This window comes from Dermacentor variabilis, chromosome 1 (genome assembly GCF_050947875.1).
Source record: "Dermacentor variabilis isolate Ectoservices chromosome 1, ASM5094787v1, whole genome shotgun sequence".
Classification (NCBI taxonomy): Eukaryota; Metazoa; Arthropoda; class Arachnida; order Ixodida; family Ixodidae; genus Dermacentor; species Dermacentor variabilis.
The window spans coordinates 207,679,214-207,698,033 of NC_134568.1; the positions used below are offsets into that span (position 1 = coordinate 207,679,214).

The 18,820-nt window shown below is 46.4% G+C and overlaps 1 protein-coding gene across 4 annotated transcripts in view; it reads left to right on the plus strand.

The window, feature by feature from the left end:
* Window positions 1–18,820, plus strand: part of LOC142591543 (uncharacterized) — a 124,473-nt gene that overhangs the window by 103,183 nt on the left and 2,470 nt on the right. For 2 of the 4 annotated variants that reach the window (XM_075703864.1, XM_075703868.1), the window contains one exon: window positions 956–2,192. In XM_075703864.1, the coding sequence (XP_075559979.1) occupies window positions 956–1,000 (45 nt within the window). In that variant the 3' untranslated portion in view covers window positions 1,001–2,192. Of the gene's footprint in view, window positions 1–955; window positions 2,193–18,820 lie in introns of those variants that run through there. The other 2 variants (XR_012830456.1, XR_012830457.1) reach the window with 2 other exon arrangements.

Consider the following 18,820-nt stretch of genomic DNA (forward strand, 5'->3'; position numbering starts at 1 on the left):
AATGCAATCGTCGCGACGAGAACAGCACCCCGCAATGAAAAGGTGCCCCGCGACTTTTGCAGCATTACCGCACCTGTGCACGGCGAATATGCAACGCCAACGAGGAATCTGCCATGCGAGTGTTTGCCGAGAAGAGAGGGTGGGCTGAAAAGCTGGCTCACAGCTTCAGCAAGTTTGAGACCGCTGTCATTGCTAGGCCGCCGCGGCATCAAACTCAAATAACATGTTTGTCACGCAAAGTAAATGAATACTGCATGTTTTTTTCCCTTTGATCGCACTCTCTCAGAGTTCTGTTTTTTACAGGTAAGTGGGCGCTCTCATGCTATTCGGTTAAGCAGTACTACCGCTTAGTACGTACTTTTTCCGAGCTCCGGCCAACTACGGTTTAACGAGGTTTCACTATAAGTGGGTTTGACTGTATAAATTGGCTCTATGGTGGGGCTGTGCAACCGTCAGAATTATGGAACATGTCTGATAAATTGGGTGTCTTAAAAATCTGTTGTTGACTTTATAATACAGTATGTATTGAACTCTGACTTTCAGATTCAACTCTACGTTCTTGCATGTTGTTTCCTCTGCACACACTATTTGTTTCCCTACACTCATTCCTGCCATGGTGGTCGAGTGGGTATGACATTGTACTCCTGAGTACACATTCACAGGTTTGGTTCTGCACTATATTACATTTCAGTGTATGCAGAATGCAGAAATGCCCCTGTACAGAGAATTTGGTGCACATATGTGATCTAAATTCCAAGATTTCCATTATGGTGCCACTCAAATGCAGGCAATTAAACCCAGCCTGCCCTAAGCGTATGCCATTTAAGTAGCCGGTAAGCCTTTTCAGTAAAACCTTGTTTCAGTGCAGTTTTGAACGTTGTCTGCTATCTAGGGAGAATGGGGAATTTCTGGTGTTTGTGTTAAGCTGCTCTTGCTTGTTCTTTTGAATCTGCAGGAGTCCAAGCGCAGTGGCAGCCATAGCCCTGTGCGGCGGCGTTAAAGAATCCTATGCTGCCAGTGGGCTTCAGCAGCCAATAGCTAGACAGGCGCCACCGGTTGCTCTGGGAGCCCCATGCGGGAGACAGGCAGGGGCCCTCAGGATCGACTTGCCTGCCCTATCAGCCCGGCACCAGCACGGGCAAGGTAGTAGAGCTTTCTTGCGGCCCCCAATATTTCCCAAGCCCTTTTTCCCTATTCCTTTTAGTAGTTCTGTCCCTCTGGTCGTAAATAGTAGGCATTTTCTTTGCTGTGATTTCTGTAATGGTGGTTGTTTTAATTGTTTTTTTTTTCTTCTGCCCTACTTAGTGTTTATTTTATTGCTGTTTTACCCCATGTTTGGGAGGTGACAAATGTGGGCTCCTGATGCGTTGTGGCTAGTTTAGTGTGCCTTGCTAGCCAAGAAGAAGGTAAGTATGGCCCGCACCAGGAAGGCTTGTAAACCAGAGGGACTAACTTCTTTGCTCCCCTTACCCCTTTCCACACCTTCCTACACCTTGAGTTTTGAGCTGCTCCGGGGATTCAAACGTTAGAACCAAACAGCAGCAGCAGCAGCAGCTAGGCCAAGTGAGGCACACATCACAACATGGCAGTGTCTTCTTGCAGATAAATGGGGAGAGGGCCCTTGGTCGGACTGCTTGCGTGCGGGACCCTAGTTAGCTGCCGGCAAAACTTCCCAAGGGTCGATGGGCCCAGGCAGGAACACGTCGCAGCATGCACCACAATGCTTCAAATTGTCTCCTGAAAAAACAAACAAAAAAAATCCAGCCTCCTCTTTCATCGTCATCACCATTTTGGAACGGATCTCAGTTGCTGTTGTTGGAGGGTGCTACTTCTGAAAAACTTTGTGTGCTTCAAACCAAGACTGAATCCAAGACTGGCAGCTGGTGCAACACTGATGCCTGTGCTGATAGACTGTGGTGTTGGACTGCATCAGCTTCACTTGCACACCTTTGGCACATGAGACTCCGTTGCATAAGCATTGTTAATTTCCATCTGTCTCTCTCAATTTCTTTCTGCCATTTGTCAGCTTGCAAGAAATGTGGCTATGTACTCGTATCTGCATTCATTTCCTAGAGCAACTTCATGGATGCACTGCAAAAATGAGTCTATGAAACTGTAAAGTCCAAGTTCCCATCGACTGTTTTGTGCTCATTCATAGTGATGTATAAGGCCAATAAAAGTTTAAAGCTTCACTGTCATGACGGGTCATTTGCAGATTATATGACAAAAGAATCGCCCAGTATGGTAATGGTGTAATATAAGAAATGCAATAATTTTTGCTTGTTGTTTAGTGTGCAAAGTATTAAAACTGTGCAGGCAATGTACACTGTGCCAGTATATTGCAGAACATCCAACACACTATCCGTGTATGTTAGTGCCATAAACAGACATAACCACAGAGTTCTGTACAGTTGCTAGATGGGGGTGGGTGGGGGGGGGGGGTAGGTAGGTGTGCCGACCGGCATAGTTCACTGCCTCTCCGCATTTTGACAGCAGGAGTAACGCTGCGGTCAGGGGCCTGTATGGATACACGCATCGTCTGCTACTGAGTCTGTTGATATTGTGTGCCTGTTATATTTTTATTTATTGCTTTTCACAGGAACACCTGAAAGAAAATGGTTAAATTATGTTGAGAGAGTGCGTAAATGTGTGAAGTGTCTTGCTACAATGAGTCATTTTCAAAAGCAGTCATTCATATAAGTTAGGCTACCAACATGCAAGGCACTGGCTAAAATATCACTGATTTGAGGCCATCAGACCCAGGACTCTTTAAAAAACGTGGGCTGGCTCATCACCGTGCTGAGAAAATGGTCCAACCACATTAGTTGTATGCAAGCTCCACTTCGAGAAGCATTTCATAGAGTGCATTGTGCAGATTCTGAGTATGCATATGTGGCTAAGTGAGTGACACTATTCCTTTGATGCTACCCATTACTCCAGCTGAAGAAAACTTGCAGAAAGAACGACGAAGACTTCAACTGGATACTGGTTGCAAAATAATCCTTAAGAGACAGTGCGCCAAACTTGCACACATGCTTCAAGCCAACAGGATGCAAATGAAAATGATGCATGTTGAACAAGTGAAAAATGAGTTAGTAGACAAGTGAAGTAGTGAACCTGTTTAAAGAGGGTCGAAAAATTGATTGTGTGAGAAGCTTGAAGACGTTTCGGCAAGTACGATGACAAATATTAACAGCCACATAGCAGAATAAAATTCAGCTTCAATTGCAGCGGCCGCAGATAACAAGACCATGAATGCTGTGTACACTGCCACAGGCACATTTTTCTTCCTTTTTCCAGCTCAAGGCTTCTGGACTAGGTAGTTGCTTGCGAGCAGCACAACCTTGAACTTTCGAACAGCATCGTCAAGCTGATCCATCTTGTGAGGAACAAGAACTTGGCTCCTAAGCATATTCCAGAAAAGAATCTCCTTTGGCTACACTACATGTATTGTGAGCGCTGTGATGCAGTGCTGTTTTATTTAAGGCTATAGTTTACTGTAAAAACTTGGTAACTTGGTGTTGCTGGTTTACCCATGTGACTTCAGAATTGCCCTATTACATTCAAATAGTTAAACCTCGATATAACGAAGTCTGTAAAATCAGCAGTTTGCTTCGTTGCATCGAAATTTTGTTGTATTGAAATTCGGCCTTTTATGCAAATAACTACAGTCACCGATCTATGTTTCTTAGGTGGAAAGGGGCCGCAGCATTTTCTGAATTATCGGGCAATCAAAAAAAGCAAATTTGAAAGAAAACAGTTTGATAAATTTGGGAGTCGGCGACAAATGATACGGTTTCATGCCACGTACATCGATGATATCTTCACATCAGTGGTATGAATTAAGCGAAGCCAGCCACGCTTTTCGCGTGAACTTCGCCCCCGCGGCTGTTAGTTGCATGCATTAGGATGACGCTGTCAGGAAAAGCACTGGCCGCAAGGAGTGAATGCTTCGTCTGCCTCTTGCCGCAATGGGTCACAGTAACTCGAGATAACGCAACCTCCAATACAAAACGTGCGGTAAGATAGCTTACTTGGTGCCATGCCGTCTCGTTACGCCAACTCTTTGCACACACCACAGATTATCTCTAAGCAGGGTGAGCGGCTGTGTATGCACTCAGCTGTGTTTACAGTAGTGTGTGCTAGAATACGGTTGAGTGGGACGAGCGGCTGAGTCGGCACATGCTTTGCAGTGAGGCGCGCGACGACGAAAAATACTGTGGTGGCGCAGTGATTGAAGTGCATTGGGCCGCATCAAGGTTGCGCCGTTGGAAACTGCAATCGATTCTGCTCAGCAGGGTCGTTCGTACTGCTTCGCGTGCTGCTGTTTACGATGAGACAGCTCAAATGGTGTTTATAATTGGATATGACATGTATTTATGCCTTAGGGACAGATGCATTTCTTTCTCGATTTCACTTTATTTTTAATGCCGCTCGGTGACTGTGCGTGCATTGCGGCTGCATTGTCGGCTTTCATTTTACTATGTTATTGCACGGTTCCCTTTGGAGAAGAAATATTTTTATTGTTCAAGAAGTACGTAACTCTCGTGTGTATTTTTGCGCATATAGTTTTTCATCAATAGGTCTTGCGTAACGCAGATGGAAAAATATGCAAGCTTCCTGCTTGCCGCTTCGAACAAGTAAAACATATTGGCCCCGTCCGGCGACCTGTACTCAGATTTACGGGAAGTATTATAGAAAAAGAAGAAAGAAAACTGCAGTGCAACATTGATGTTTGCCGTCTTCCTCGCATAACAGAACGCAGAGTAATTGGCACGGGCTCTTTTATTGCAGTCAGTGCACTTGGGTGCCGAAAACACATTTAGGTAGCTATTATACATGCGAATCTTTGGCGTGTAAGCCGTGTGAAATTTTTTGACCAGTCCATGCTTAACAACAAAATAAAACTCTGTGCCCTTCCACAGTGTGAAGATAGAAGACCAGCGAAGTTGTGTATGTGGGCCCCTAAAAGGCGAACTGCACCTCCACCGTGGGTCGGCCCTGCATTGCACTATCTTCAGGATATTTTTTTCTACACACGAACACAATAGCAGGGAAAGTAATCCTTTAAAACTTCACTCTAAAAAGAAAGAAACGGGGCGGTACCTTAATTAGTGACTACATAATAGATATGGCGTTGTGCTGCTAAACTTGAGCTCATGGGTTCAAACCAGGTTGCGGAATTCGATGGGAACGAAATGGACAAACACTCGTGTACTTCTGTTTAGGTGCTCGTTAAAGAACCCCATGTGGTGAAAACTGAACAGGGGGCCTCGTGTAATTGTATCGCCAGGCGTAAAACGCTAGAATATGTATTAATTTTTTTAAAAATGCCAGAAAAAATAGGAAGTAGCTGCCTCCTTTGACTTTTTCTGGGGGTGTAAGCAAAAGAAATTATTCTAGAGTCTGATTTCCGAGAAAAACATGTTGCGCTTGGCTCATACTTCATACCTAAATGTAATGCCGTTCCGATAGTACGTCCGCTCAACTAAGCAGCTTCTGTACTATAAACGGCTGCTTTCAGTTATCCGATGCACTATCATCAGGATAGTAACGAAGCATTTAAAGGAACAACATGCCTCACATACATGTAGAGATATTTGTACATCTGCTGTGTTCGTTGAAGATAAGTGTGGTACCACATTGGGCACCCAATGGGTTGCGGTCTTGCAAACATGGTGAGATTGTCAAAAACTTTTCCTTGCCTGAATCAAGTTTGCAGATTTACAGGCTGTCCCAAAACGGGCGTTTATAATGAATGATAGCTAGGAACTTGTTCAGCAGAACCGACTAGCACCTGTGCTTTCTCTAAGGAACTGGTGTGCCTCTGCGCAACAGCCACAATTCTCCAGCAGCACAATCATTCGGAATAAGAGTCCTCACTTGCATTGTCGTTACATTCGAATGCAAACAGCTATTCAATTATTTTTAATGGTGAATTCTGAAGTAAGTAGTGAATTCTGAAGCACTAAAGGAAGAGAAAAGGTGATGAGAAGGTTTGCAGTATGATGCAAGCAATAAGAAAAATAATGTAACAACAGTTGCAAAGTTAACATGCAGATTTTCAAGTTTAAAAAAAAATCTTAGTTTGCGTCCATTTATTTCTTCTACATTTGCACTTATATTCGTTTTCACAGGTTTCCGTTTGTACTCCTTTAGATCACGAGCATGTATTCTCAACTGTCAAAGGTCGTCGCTATGTCTTTAGGGTTTGCGTAGCCGAGTTCACGGCCATCTGCACACGTGAGATTCCGGAACTGCAAGGCCAGAACCATTTAGAAATCGTTCTATATTGAGTTACCCATCGTGATCTGGAAAACACATATATCGTGGATAAAACAAGTTTTTAGGCACGTAGGGCCCTCCGGGCTGTACTTGTCGGCGATAAGGTAGCCTCGCCGCCTACGGGATTATCTGACTGAGCTATGTTGAATGCTTGGTGGCCATAGCAGGAAGTTCAAATCCTATAAGTTTTTTTTTTTTTCCTTTTTCCTCTTTTTTGATGGTGAGCTTGAAATTCACCTCCTCCAGTGCACAACATCTGCAGGCTTGGAGTGACGCCTGTCACCGCCAAAGGATGCCGAGGGAGAGTGGGGCTATACTAATCCAGGTACAACCAAATTGGGAAGGCCCACTAAGCTTCAACAAGACACTCCTTCACCAGAACAGGAATTGGCCTCCCTGGTGCAGTATTCGGCCACTCCCTCCCAAATGACTCACACAATTACCCAATGGCCCTCAGCCCCCAGCAGGTGCAGAGCACCTGACCAAGGTGGCGGTCAGACCTGTAACGCAGCAGAGGGTGCCAAGAATCTCGGGGTCCCGACAGACTGCCTATGGAAACTGACTGTGAACCTTTAATTGCCGAACTCTGTCGAGTGAGGCCAGCTTAGCAGGACTCTTTGAGGAACTATCAGACATTGTTTGGGATATCATCGGCCTTAGTGAGATGAAAAGAACTCGTGAGGCTTATACATTGCTGAATAGCAGCCATGTCCTCTGCTATAGAGGTCTCCCAGATAAGAAGCAATGCGGGGTAGGATTCTCAATCCATAAGGACATAGCGGGCAACATTCGCGAATTTTTCAACATTAATGAGAGGGCAGCTGAAGTCGTAAACTTTAAGGGTATAGATTAAAGGTAGTACAAGCCCACAGTCCAACATCCAGTCACAATGAGAAAGTAAATCAGTTTTGTGAAGTATACTCACTATACTGTAGTAATGGGCAACTTTAATGCAAAAGTGGGAAAAAAAGACAGGTGAACAAGTAATTGGCAGCTACGGCGTCGATTCTAAGAATGCTAGAGGTGCTAGTATAATTCGCATAAAGGAAGAAGCTTCGAATAATGAACACCTTTTTCAGGAAGCGTAGCAACAGAAAGTCGACCTGGAAAAGTCCTAATGGTAAAACAAGAAATGAAATTGACTTCATACTTTCTGCTGATCCCAGCATAGTGCAGGATGTAGAAGTGATAGGTAGGGTAAAGTGCATGGATCATAGGTTAGTGAGGGCTGGGATTCACCTAAATTTGGAAAGAAAAAGTAAAATTGGTCAAGAAGAAACAGGCCAACCTGAATGCTGTAAAGGTAAAAGCAGACCACTTCTGGCTGGTGCTTGCAAACAAATATGCAGCTTTAGAACGGAGATATGGAAGATTATATAGGGATAATGGTAGAAACCGTAGCTAGGCTGCTTTCAGAAGCAGCAACTTGAGGAAGAGTAACAAAGGATGTAATAAAGAAACGGCAGAGTGAAAGTGTCGAACTCTGATATAATTCGTGGAACTGTCCAAACTGATCAACAAGGCGAAAATAAGTGATATTCGAAACTATAACGCGAGAAAGACTGAAGAAGCCGTAAAGAAATGGGCCCAGCCTGAAATCAATAAGAACGAAACTTGGCATAGGACAAACCAAGATGTATGCAATGAAAAATTAGCAGGGTAATATCGGCAATCTCGAAGATATAGTAAAAGCAGCGGAAGAATTTAATACTGACCTGTACCCAGAGGAGTCTGGATACCTCCATTAGAAACAGTAATGAGGATACAGAAACTTCACCTATAACTAGTGATTAGGTCAGAATGGCTTTGCAAGACATGAAACGTAGAGCGGCAGGAGAAAATGGAATAACAGTAGATTTATTCAAAGATGAAGGAGACAATGCTTCGAAAACTGGCGGCTCTTTATACGAAGTGTCGATCGACTGCAAGGTTCCCTGGAAACTGGTAGAATGCAAAAAGTGTACTAATCCACAAAAATAGAGATATTAAACGAATTGAAAAATTATAGGCCCATTAAAATGGAGCTGGGCAGGCCATGTAATGCACCGGTTCGATAAACGTTGGACCATTAGGGTTACAGAATGGGTACTAAGAGAAGGAAAACTCGGTCGAGGACAGCTGAAGACTAGGTGGAGCAATGAAATTGGGAAATCTGTACCCATCGTGGTACCCATTCTGTCACCCTAATGGTCCAACGGTTATCTACGCATTACAGGACCTGCCCAGCGCCATTTTTTTTTTTTTCTCTTGATGTCAATTAGAATATTGTCTATACCCGTTTGCTCTCTGATCCAAACCACTCTGTCTCTGAATGTTACGCCTAGCAATCTTCATTCCATTGCTCTTTGCGCAGTCCTTGTTCTCAAGCTTCTTTGTCAGTCTTCAAGTCTCAGCCCCATATGTCAGCACTGGTAGAGTGCAGTGATTGTACACACTCCTTTTCAATGACAATGGTAAGCTTCCAGTCAGGAGCTGGCAATGTCTGCTGTATGCGATCCAACCCATTTCTTCTATGAATTTCTTTCTCATAATCAGGGTTCCCTGTGATTAATTGACCTAGGTAACATACTCCTTCACAGACTCTAGAGGCTGATTGGCGATCCTGAACTCTTGTTCCCCTGCCCGGCTATTCATGATTATCTGTCTTGTGCATATTAAACTTCAACACTTACACTATCTCTGTTAAGGTCCTCAATCATTTGTAGTAACTCATCTGTAGTGTTGCTGAATAGAATGTCATCTGCAAACCGAAGGTTGCCAAGGTATTTGCTGTCGATCCTTACACCTAAGTCGTCCCAGTTTAATAGCTTGAATACTTCTTCCAAGCACGTAGTGAACAGCATTGGAAAGATTGCGTCTTCTTATCTGACTCCCTTTTTTTTTTATAGGTACCTTCTTTCTTGTGTAGAATTAAGGTTGTTGTGGAATCTCTGTAGGTATTTTCGAAGGTGTTTAAGCAAGCGGTCTGTGCCCCTTGATTACGCAATGCCTCTACGACTGCTGGTATCTCTTCTGAATCAAATTCATTTTTGTAAACTATTAAAGCCATATAGAGAGGCTTATCATACTCTGCCGATTTCTCAATAACCTGATTAATGACATGGATGTGATCCATTGTAGAGTATCCCTTCCTGAAGCCAGCCTGTTCCCTTGGTTGACTATAGTCCTGCAGTGTTACCCTCATTCTATTGGAGGCTATTTTGGTAAATATATAATACGTGGAGTGAGCTAATGGGCCTATAATTTTCCAATTTGTGGATTAGTACAATGTTTGCATTCTTCCAGTTTTCTGGGAACCTTGCATTCGATCGACACTTCGTATAAAGAGCCGCCAGTTTTCCAAGCATTGTCCCCTTCATCGTTGATTAAACGAACTGTTATTCCATCTTCTCCTACCGCTATTCCTCTTTTCATGTCTTACAAGGCCCTTCTGACCTCTTCGATAGTTATAAGTTTTAGTATCTTGTTGATTATTATTTCTAATTTTGTATAATACTGTGGGAGTAAGCTAATATGCCTATATTTTTTTCAGTTTAACATCGCCGTTTTTGTGGGTTAGTATACGTACAGGATGTCCCAGCTAACTTGGACCAAGATTTTGAAAACTATACGTTCTTCAGAAAAGAAATCACGTGGATGTTGTTGGTGTTTATCCAAGCTTACAGTACCATTTTTTGCTCGTCTTTTTTATTTATTAGTTGAGATAATTTAAATTAACTTTTTAAATACAACTTGAAACGTTGAGGCGTCAATAGAAAACTTGTGGAGCTTCACAAATATTGCCCAACCCAGGGACTTTCAACGAGATAGACTTAGCGTGGCCGTTTTTATTCGGGAAAAGCGAAATCCCCCGGAGTTTAAAAAATTGCACGTGACGGCGCGCTCTGTGCGCCCGGAAACGCCGTGATTACAGCGCTCTCAACCGTGCTTTGTAAACATCCCTCGCTTCGCGTTGTGCTTGGTTTCGAGATAAACGCCAGTGGGTTCGGGCGGCAGTTGAAGTACTGCAAGTTTAGATAAACGCTAACAACATCCACACGATTTCTGTTCTAAAGAACGCATAGGTTTTTTTTTTTTTTTTTTTTCGTGCAAGTTAGCTGGGACACCCTGTATACAGAGTGTTAAAAATAGCAGATTACCTGACTAAAACTACAATTGATACCGGCCGACAACAGTCGCGGGCGCACCAAAGCAAGTAAAACCATAAATTTTGCTGCACATACTTGCGAGAAAAACTGCGTCCGCGCAAAGAACGCGCGCTCGCTTGCAGACTACGCACTGACGACAGCAAAATTGAAGACGTGTTGTGTAACCCATGCCTCAAATACGTGTGCGTAGCAAAAAGGTGTCAATATAAATTTCCGGTGGAAATAAAGCACTATTATAATGGCGCACGCGCGTAATTGGTCTCGGAGTCTGCAGCGAAATTACGTTGATTCAAGTCGCGAAGCGCGTCTCCGCCGTAATGGATAGATGGATGGAGGGATGTTATGAGCGTCCCCTTACGAACGGGCCAGTGGGTTGCGCCACCAATCTCTTGCTATTATACTGCCGATCCTGTTTGCTCGTATTGCCCTCACAAATTTATTTCCACACGCGGCGCCTGAGCGAGAGAGCGCAGTTAGGTCCACTCGAACATTGTCTAGCACACTCTAGGTTTAGGTACGTCCTCACTTGCGGAAATAAGCGCGCCGCCTTGCGCGCGGTGTGTGCCTACGTGTGTGTGCGTGGACGTTTTATTCGAAGGACGATGTACAGTCTGTTTCACACTTCGGGGAAAACTCGGAGCGCATTGCATGGATGGATGGATGGATGTTATGAGCGTCCCCTTTGGAACGGGGCGGTGGCTTGCGCCACCAAGCTCCACCAAGCGCCACCATCGCGATGCGGCGAGCGCTCGAGTCGGATGGCGGCAGCAGCTCGCGCAGGCGCAGGTGCTCGAGGGCAGGGTCTTGAACGGCGTCGTCTGCTACTGCGGCGCGCGCTGGCCGCATTGTCGGGAAACGTGCTACTGTCAGGGGCAGTGCGCCGATCTCATCGTTACTGCGTGAAATGAGCCGGTATTCTTTACTAAGCGTTGTGCGACGCCCCCTGACACGCTTCGAAGGTAAGTTCATCGCCGAAAGGTGCAGGGCAGTCATAGACGACGTACTGATTCGATGCGTTCTTGACGGCCCGTTCCTGGAAGGCGTCTATATATTCTAACATGATAGGTCGTCAATCCACACTGCTCGTGTTGTGCAAGAACTGCTGGAGGAGCGCGCCGTCACTCTCTTGGAGTGGCCGCCTCAATCCCCGGGCGCCAACATTATTTGAAATGTCTGGGGCTCGTTGAAAGTATCGCTGGTGCACCATCCCCTCTATCAGTCGCCCGAGGATAGGCTTCGATCCACCATCGTCAGCGACTGAGACGTGCTGCGAATGAACACATCGCTGATCAAGTCACTCTACACTTCACTGCCTTCCAGGATGAGCGCTGTCATCGCTGCCGCTGGGGATATGACGAGATACTAACTGAAGTTCGGAGCATGACGTGTCCAATTCCCCGCCGGCGGGCAGGGTCTGTCTGGTGTAGCGAATGATTGTCGAGAAAAATCGCTTCAAGCTCATTGTCTTAACCTAAAACATTCCTTTATTCGTATCCGTCTGTTTCATCGTGTTCGACCCCCATAGTTATCATTGTTGAGTGCTTTGTTTTCCTTTCGAGTCAAATAAACACTGAGCATGTTGCGCGCAGATCTTGGTGCGTCTTGTCGCTGCTTTTTACGGTAGCACACACAGTGAATATACGTGCACGCGCTTAGTGCCCCGGCTTTTCGAAAGAACAAACGAAGCATGCTGTCAAAAGAAGTTTGTGGAACTCCATTATCGCCAATGAAGGCTCAGAGTTTGGCGTCGCACAACGTTTAGTAAAGAATATCAGCTCAGTGCCCGCAGTAACGATGAAATCGGTGCACTGCCCCTGACAGTAGCACGCTTTCCGACAATGCGGCCAGCGCGCGCCGCCGTAGCAGACGACGCAGATCACGACTCCGCCCCTCGAGCGTCTGCGCCTGCTCGACTCCATTCCTTGCCGCATCGCGATGCAATACGTTCCGAGTTTTCCCCTAAATGTGAAACAGACTGTACACGCTTCTATTTGCCTTTAAGACGATCGTTACGCTTGACGATTATTTTTATGGCTGCAATGAGGCGAAAGGGCAGCGTCTGCTTAGCCATGTAAGTGACGCTGAGCAGGTAATTGGAAACGACATCGTATGTGCGCCGCCGGAAAAATCGTCGGCACATACGATGCGTGTTAGCCAAAGTCATTTTTGCAGTTTCTCACAAAATGTTTGCCACAAATCCGTGTTGTCTGTGATGGCGACAACGCACTTCCATCGACACTGTGCGGAAATAAACAAAATATATCGATGCATAGCACAAGTACGACATGCGCACACAACTTTAACTAGTACGTCCCCTACAATATAGAATAGAGGCAGCAATGTAAATAGCTTGGCCATTTTTTAACAGTGCTCAAGAGACAGAAGTTGAAAGTATTAGTAATCATTTTTGCTTCAGCAATGCCGGCGCGACCAAGACGCGGGCGTGTATCGTCCAGTAACTCGATCGATCGGTGCAGTGGTGATGCAGGAATGAACTCCGGTCATGTTCAATGCATCGCGCACATATTCAATTTCTCGGCACGCGTGAACCGGCCACTGCTAGCGCATACAACAGACATGGTTTCCATTCTTGGGCAGCGCCCACACAAACGAAACAGAAGAAAGAAGACAGGACAGCGCGCGCTGGTCGAACAACTGAAAGTTTTTATATGAATAAAAGGATTATATACCGAGTAATTATTAAATTCATGTGGGTTACATATAAAAACCGCCATACACTCAGGAGTGATCAATGAACGAGCTCGCTTCGTTTGCCAGTTGTTTACTTCGTTCGGCGTACCGTAGTAATCCATGTCCGTCGTCTGCTATTTTCGTACCATTTTCTTGTGAATCGCCAGAATTTCACTGGTGGCATCAACCCTTTGGTGTTTACATTGCTGTCGTGTCAGTTAACAACACAATAATAATTTCTGGTCATCCGAAGAGGCCGTCGCAAACAAGAGACGTTTCGCGCGCAGATCGAGCCGAACGCGGGGGCGACCGTGAAGGGAAGCGGCGGCGGAAACCTACGCCCGTTGGAGGTGAAATCGTTCCGCCAGGGGAGAAACGAGCGCTGGCGTCTATGATGGAACTCGGCGTGCAGACGTCTATAGGACAGGCACGTACCCAAGGGGGGGGGGGCTGCCCCCCCCCGAAATGAAGTGACATACCCCCCCCCCCCTTTGCGCCCACGCCACCGCTCTTCACACACATTCATAAAGCGCCGACAAATCAATCCACTTGGCGGTCAACATTCTGCTGCCTTTTAAAGCGAAATCAGTGTATGACTAACTTCCATGGTTTTTTTTTCGGCGTCCGTTAACAGAAAAAATCATAATGTGGGCCGATCCTGGTGATCGTGCAAAAAGAGGGGTCCAAGGTCAGTGGCACGGGATAGGCCCACGTATGGGTAGTCCTTAACGTCTGCTTCACCTCCGCCGAGGGTCGACCCGATGTTGCACCATCTTCGGAAGCGGCCCACGTATGGGGCGGGGGGGGGGGGGGGGGGGGTGCTTAACGCCTGCTTCACCTCCGCCGCGGGTTAGCCCGATATAACACTATATATCTTCAGGCCGACCAGCAACGGAGGTGAAACACTGCTTTTCCTTTGAGAGCTTTGACTGTCGTCAGCGTTCGATGCCATTCCGTCTTCACAGAGTCGAATGGTTGTCAAGTTTTTCACTCCTTTTGGATGGCGGTCGTTATCGGCATCCCCTGGGGTGTTGGGGCCAGTTTTCTCACGGATTCGGTGCCCGCGCGATTAACTCAAGATGAATTCAGCTGTCCACATCTATTTGCAGCAGGCAGGGCTTAGTTTTAAATTTTATTTTAGTTATTTTATTTTTTATTAATTTTTATTGCCCAACACAATCTTTATGTCACCATCTATTCAACGATCACGCGCATCGCTGTTGCTTTGTTATATAGTCCAACCTACTTTGTTTAGACTGATCCGGGGACCAAGAAAGAAACTCGGTTCATAGTGAGCTGGTGTATACGCTCATGGAACGAGTTGCGGCCGCAGAAAACGCCGCGTTTAACTTTTCGTTTTGCTTCATTATTTCCTCGAGTACTGGCTCTCCGCGACGCTGGCAGATCCTCGGAACCATTATACCGCGATATGGGTTAGATAAGGTGGAAAATAGTATATTGCGAAACAGCGTCCATCATCACACCCTGGAATAACCTTCAACCCAAAAGCAATAGGACTGTCACCCGTTACCTGAGTCTCAATTGTTTTCTCTAATTGTACAGCACTTTTCGTGCAAAATTTCGTGCAAGGAGATGAGAAATTAAACGATCTACTAAGGGAGAAAGCCAAGGCAGCAGCCAAACAGGGACGAAAAGCGAAAATTGTTTGTGAAAATATTTATGGATCAACATCTTATTTAAAAAGGAAGTAGAGAAAGCGCTGCTGGAAGTGGAGAATATAATTCCTTGTGTTTTGAAAGACTCTTCTACAGTTATCATTCGAGCCGCTGACGTAGCCACTTCCCTGCTGTGCCAATGGGGGTGTTTTTCTAACCTTCCGTGGTGAGCGCAGTACGTCTAGAACAAGAGTGTCCGGTGCTTTACGCGGTTGTACGGGACTGGTGACCATCGTTGCGCAACTTACCAAATAATAACACGAGTCGGTTTTGTCATTTGGTAGAGCAGTAAAGGAGGGATCCAAAAGAACTGTGGTTGTTCCGCAAATATACATTTCGCTATAATTCTTCCAGAGATCATTCACAAAACGCTACTAGAAATCTTTATTTTGCACTTTTTCTGGTTAACATGTTCTTGGCAATGTTCTTCCTGCTGTTGCGTGTGCCGACGTATGCGTGGCCGGCAGGAGGTCTGGACCCCACTTCACGCAGAGTCAGAGACGAGGAGAGCTTTCTCGGCGAAGAATTCTTTATACAATGTGTACAAGTTGGCGTGGTTATCAGGTGATCGAGAGCAACAGAGCAGCTCCAAGCTGATTAAATAACACCTCCCCGTCCCCAGATTCCCCAGACAGTCCCTAAGGACGAACAAGGTCGAGAGAGAGAGGGCCCGGGCAGCCTCCGTGGTACCAACGCCGCTTTCAGTGGCTGGCGCCTCCGGGCACCGCGCTGCGTCGTCAGGCCAATCTGGCGGTCGGTCGGAATGGTGCGCCGGGCAAGTTCAATGGCCCGGCATAGGACAAAGGGAACAATCTGCAAGGCAGGGTGTCGAAACATAGTCCTTGGGTGGTCGGTAAAAGGGTTGCCCCTGGGCGCCGCCGCACAGGGGCGCCGCCGCACAAAGGGGGGGGGGGGGGGCTGCATTGCTGCCGGCACGAGGAGGGGCCGAATAGCAGTCCGTGAGCCGGCGGCCGCTTCCGTCGTTGACGCCATGAAGCCGCGAGGACACCCAAGCCGTGCACGTAGTCGTCATGTGCCCGAAGAGGCACCATGTGGGGATGAATGCTGCCTCCACGATCGACACACCACAGCACTGGCCTCCCGTCAGGCAAATCCCAAGGCACAAACATAACACTGCAGCATCTTTCATGCACGAGTCCATTTGATGTGGTTCTTTGTTTGCTAAGTAAAGAAGAGGTGTATCTCACAGGCGTATACCTGTGAGATACATGTTATTTCTATTCTCTTTTGCGGGTTTACGCGTCATTATGGCGAATGGTAGGCATTATTCACATTTGTACTAGTAAAAGTACCCTCTCCCTCATTTGCATAGAAAAGTTACCTTGGGTTGCCCCCCCCCCTGAAAAAAAATCCTGCGTACGTGCCTCCTGTAGGATCTAATCGCACTTGGACTTTATGGGCGTCTTGCGCTGGAGTTTGAGGTATAGTGGCGGCGAGAAACGTTATCTGGGTAGTACCAGCATGGGCTAGTATTGAGCCCTGGCTGTGGCGAAGCACGTTTCTAGCCCGAGTCTTGCTTCGATTCGCACTTTTTTCTGCTCTGTTGCGAGTGCGAAAAGGCTCCTCACTTCTCACAGACCACGTGCCGCGAGCAGGCCGCAGCCTATAGCTTAACGAAAACGGACTCTCCGTGTGCCGTGAGACGTAATGCTGGAAGCAAAAGGAATCGGCGACGCCGATCCGGAGAGACCTAGCTCAGCCTCGAAAAAGCGTCACCGTCGTTACTTCTGCGTCGTGGGCTGCCATGAACAAGAAGGCCTGAATCCCAACATCAGATTCTACCGTTTTCCTTCAAGGCCTCGCGAAGCGGAGCATCGGGCGCGCTGGGTAACTTCAGTTCGTCGCGCTGGGTAGGCGAAACTTCACGCCAGGTTGACTGCTTCGCCTGTCTTGAAGTTTGCTTGATTATCTACAACGTTACTAAAGATCAGTCTTTTGCACCTACAGTCGCAATGGCAGACCGATATAGCAGCAGGCATGGCTGGTGATTCACGATTCGAGACCCGGCCACAGCGACAATGAACAATTCGACCAGTGCGAAGTGGTGGAGTGACCAGGTGTGTGCAAATGACCACAAATGGTTGGGCTGATTCGGTGACAATTCACTACCCCACTACGAGCAGCGCAGGTTAGAGAGTTAAATGTGCTCATTCTTGACCTCAAGCCAGCACGTTGAGGCAGCACAGCAAGGTAGTATTGATTGCAACACATCGATGTTCGTGCGCTGTCATTAAAAGCTACATCAAGCGAGCAGCGCACGAGCTCGCGCTGCAGCGCGATTCGCACGTACGTTACTGCGAGCTCATATGCATTGCATCAGTTATCAGTTGCTAAAGGGACAGGTGGCCGCTACTACAGTGCAGGCATAACTAGTCTAGCGGCATGCAGTCAACAAAGATTGCAGGAGGCCCGCCGTTTCGCGGCATGTTAAGACCGCTGCCGTAGCGGCACGTAGCGTCATGCGCTCGAGCCATTCCGTACACATGATGTCTGCTTATCGCTTCTTTGAATTCATTTATAGCAAGCATTTCCTCGCGTTTGCGCGCCTGAATCTAGCAGTGTGCAAACCTTGACTGAAGTTCAACTTCGTACGCGACTCGCTTCACTTGCGATTGACACCGCGCTAAAATTTCGCCGCTTATTTCTTTAACGGCGTACACGTATTTGGCGTTGCATAATTTCTTGCCTTTACGCAGCGTGCCACCCCTGAAAAAATCTTCGGTGCCTGATATTCGCTGCAAGCCATGGTACAACACAACCGAGAGTGGCGGGTCCATATTGTAAACGTGTTTTCTGAAGCAGACGACCGAGCTTGGTACTACCCAGTTCAGGACAGAGGGCGCTTTTTAGCACCATTTTCGGTAAACGTATTTAAAGAAAATCGAGAATTTTAATAACACACAGCACAGGTAAATAAAAGCGAGATATAAGAAGGAAGAAGCATGTGCTTGCTGCGGTAAAGCGAGGGAAACGACGGAGCATATTTTATTAGAATGTGAAGACGTCTACCCAGCGGTCGATTTAGACGCCACTGGCCTCCTTGAAGCTCTTGGGTTCAGTGGTAAAGCAAACAGGTCCGCAATAGACATTAGTAAGAGGTGATTGGAGGATTGGTGGAAGAAAAGTAGGGAAACGACAAAAGACGGAGACGTACAAAAGCACAGTTCGCAATAGGGGATCAGAAAATTTGGACGTGATAGTTCATAGTGTTTTTTTTTTTCTTTTTTTCATTGGTTAACCTAGGTAGGATATTAGGCAGCATAGTAGCGAGAGCTTGGTGGCGCAACCCACCGCCCCGTTCCAAAGGGGACGCTCATAACATCCATCCATCCATCCATTCGGTATTTAATGTAGCTAAGGTATTTAAATACCTATACAGAAAGAGCGTTGACTCACAATGGCGGAAAAGAACTAGGAAGCTAACCAGTAAGTATGCCAGACACGAGGATGAAGAAAGACAGAGCATTAAACAACAGGTTAAAAACGCGGAAGGTAAAAATTGGATAAATTCAATGGAAAAGAAGCATAGTGTTGAACTATATCGAGACTGGAAACAGCAGATCCGGACAGAAGCGTTTTATGATAACTCAAGAGGCAGTTCCCTTCTCTTTGAAGCTAGGTCAGGATGTCTTAGAATGCGGAGCTTTAAAAAAAATTTAACGAAGAAGAGGACACATGTACTGTGTGTGGTAAATCTGTAGAAACAATATAAAAACTCATACTAAAATGTGATGGTATCAATCCCGATGTCGATGCAGCCACAGTCACGCTTCCTGAGGCCCTAGGGTTCAGATATAATAATAGTCATGTAAATAAATATGCCGTGGAAATTAGCAAAAGGCGATTGGAGGATTGGTGGCTGCAGAGAGGTGACATAAGGTTAAAAGGCTGGCGTAGCTGATGCCTGTCGCCCCCAGATCGCCCCTTCAGGGGCGGCTATGCGCAGTGCGACAGTGAGCTGGTTACCTTTGCTGAACTCAGATCTGGAAATTGTTTCCA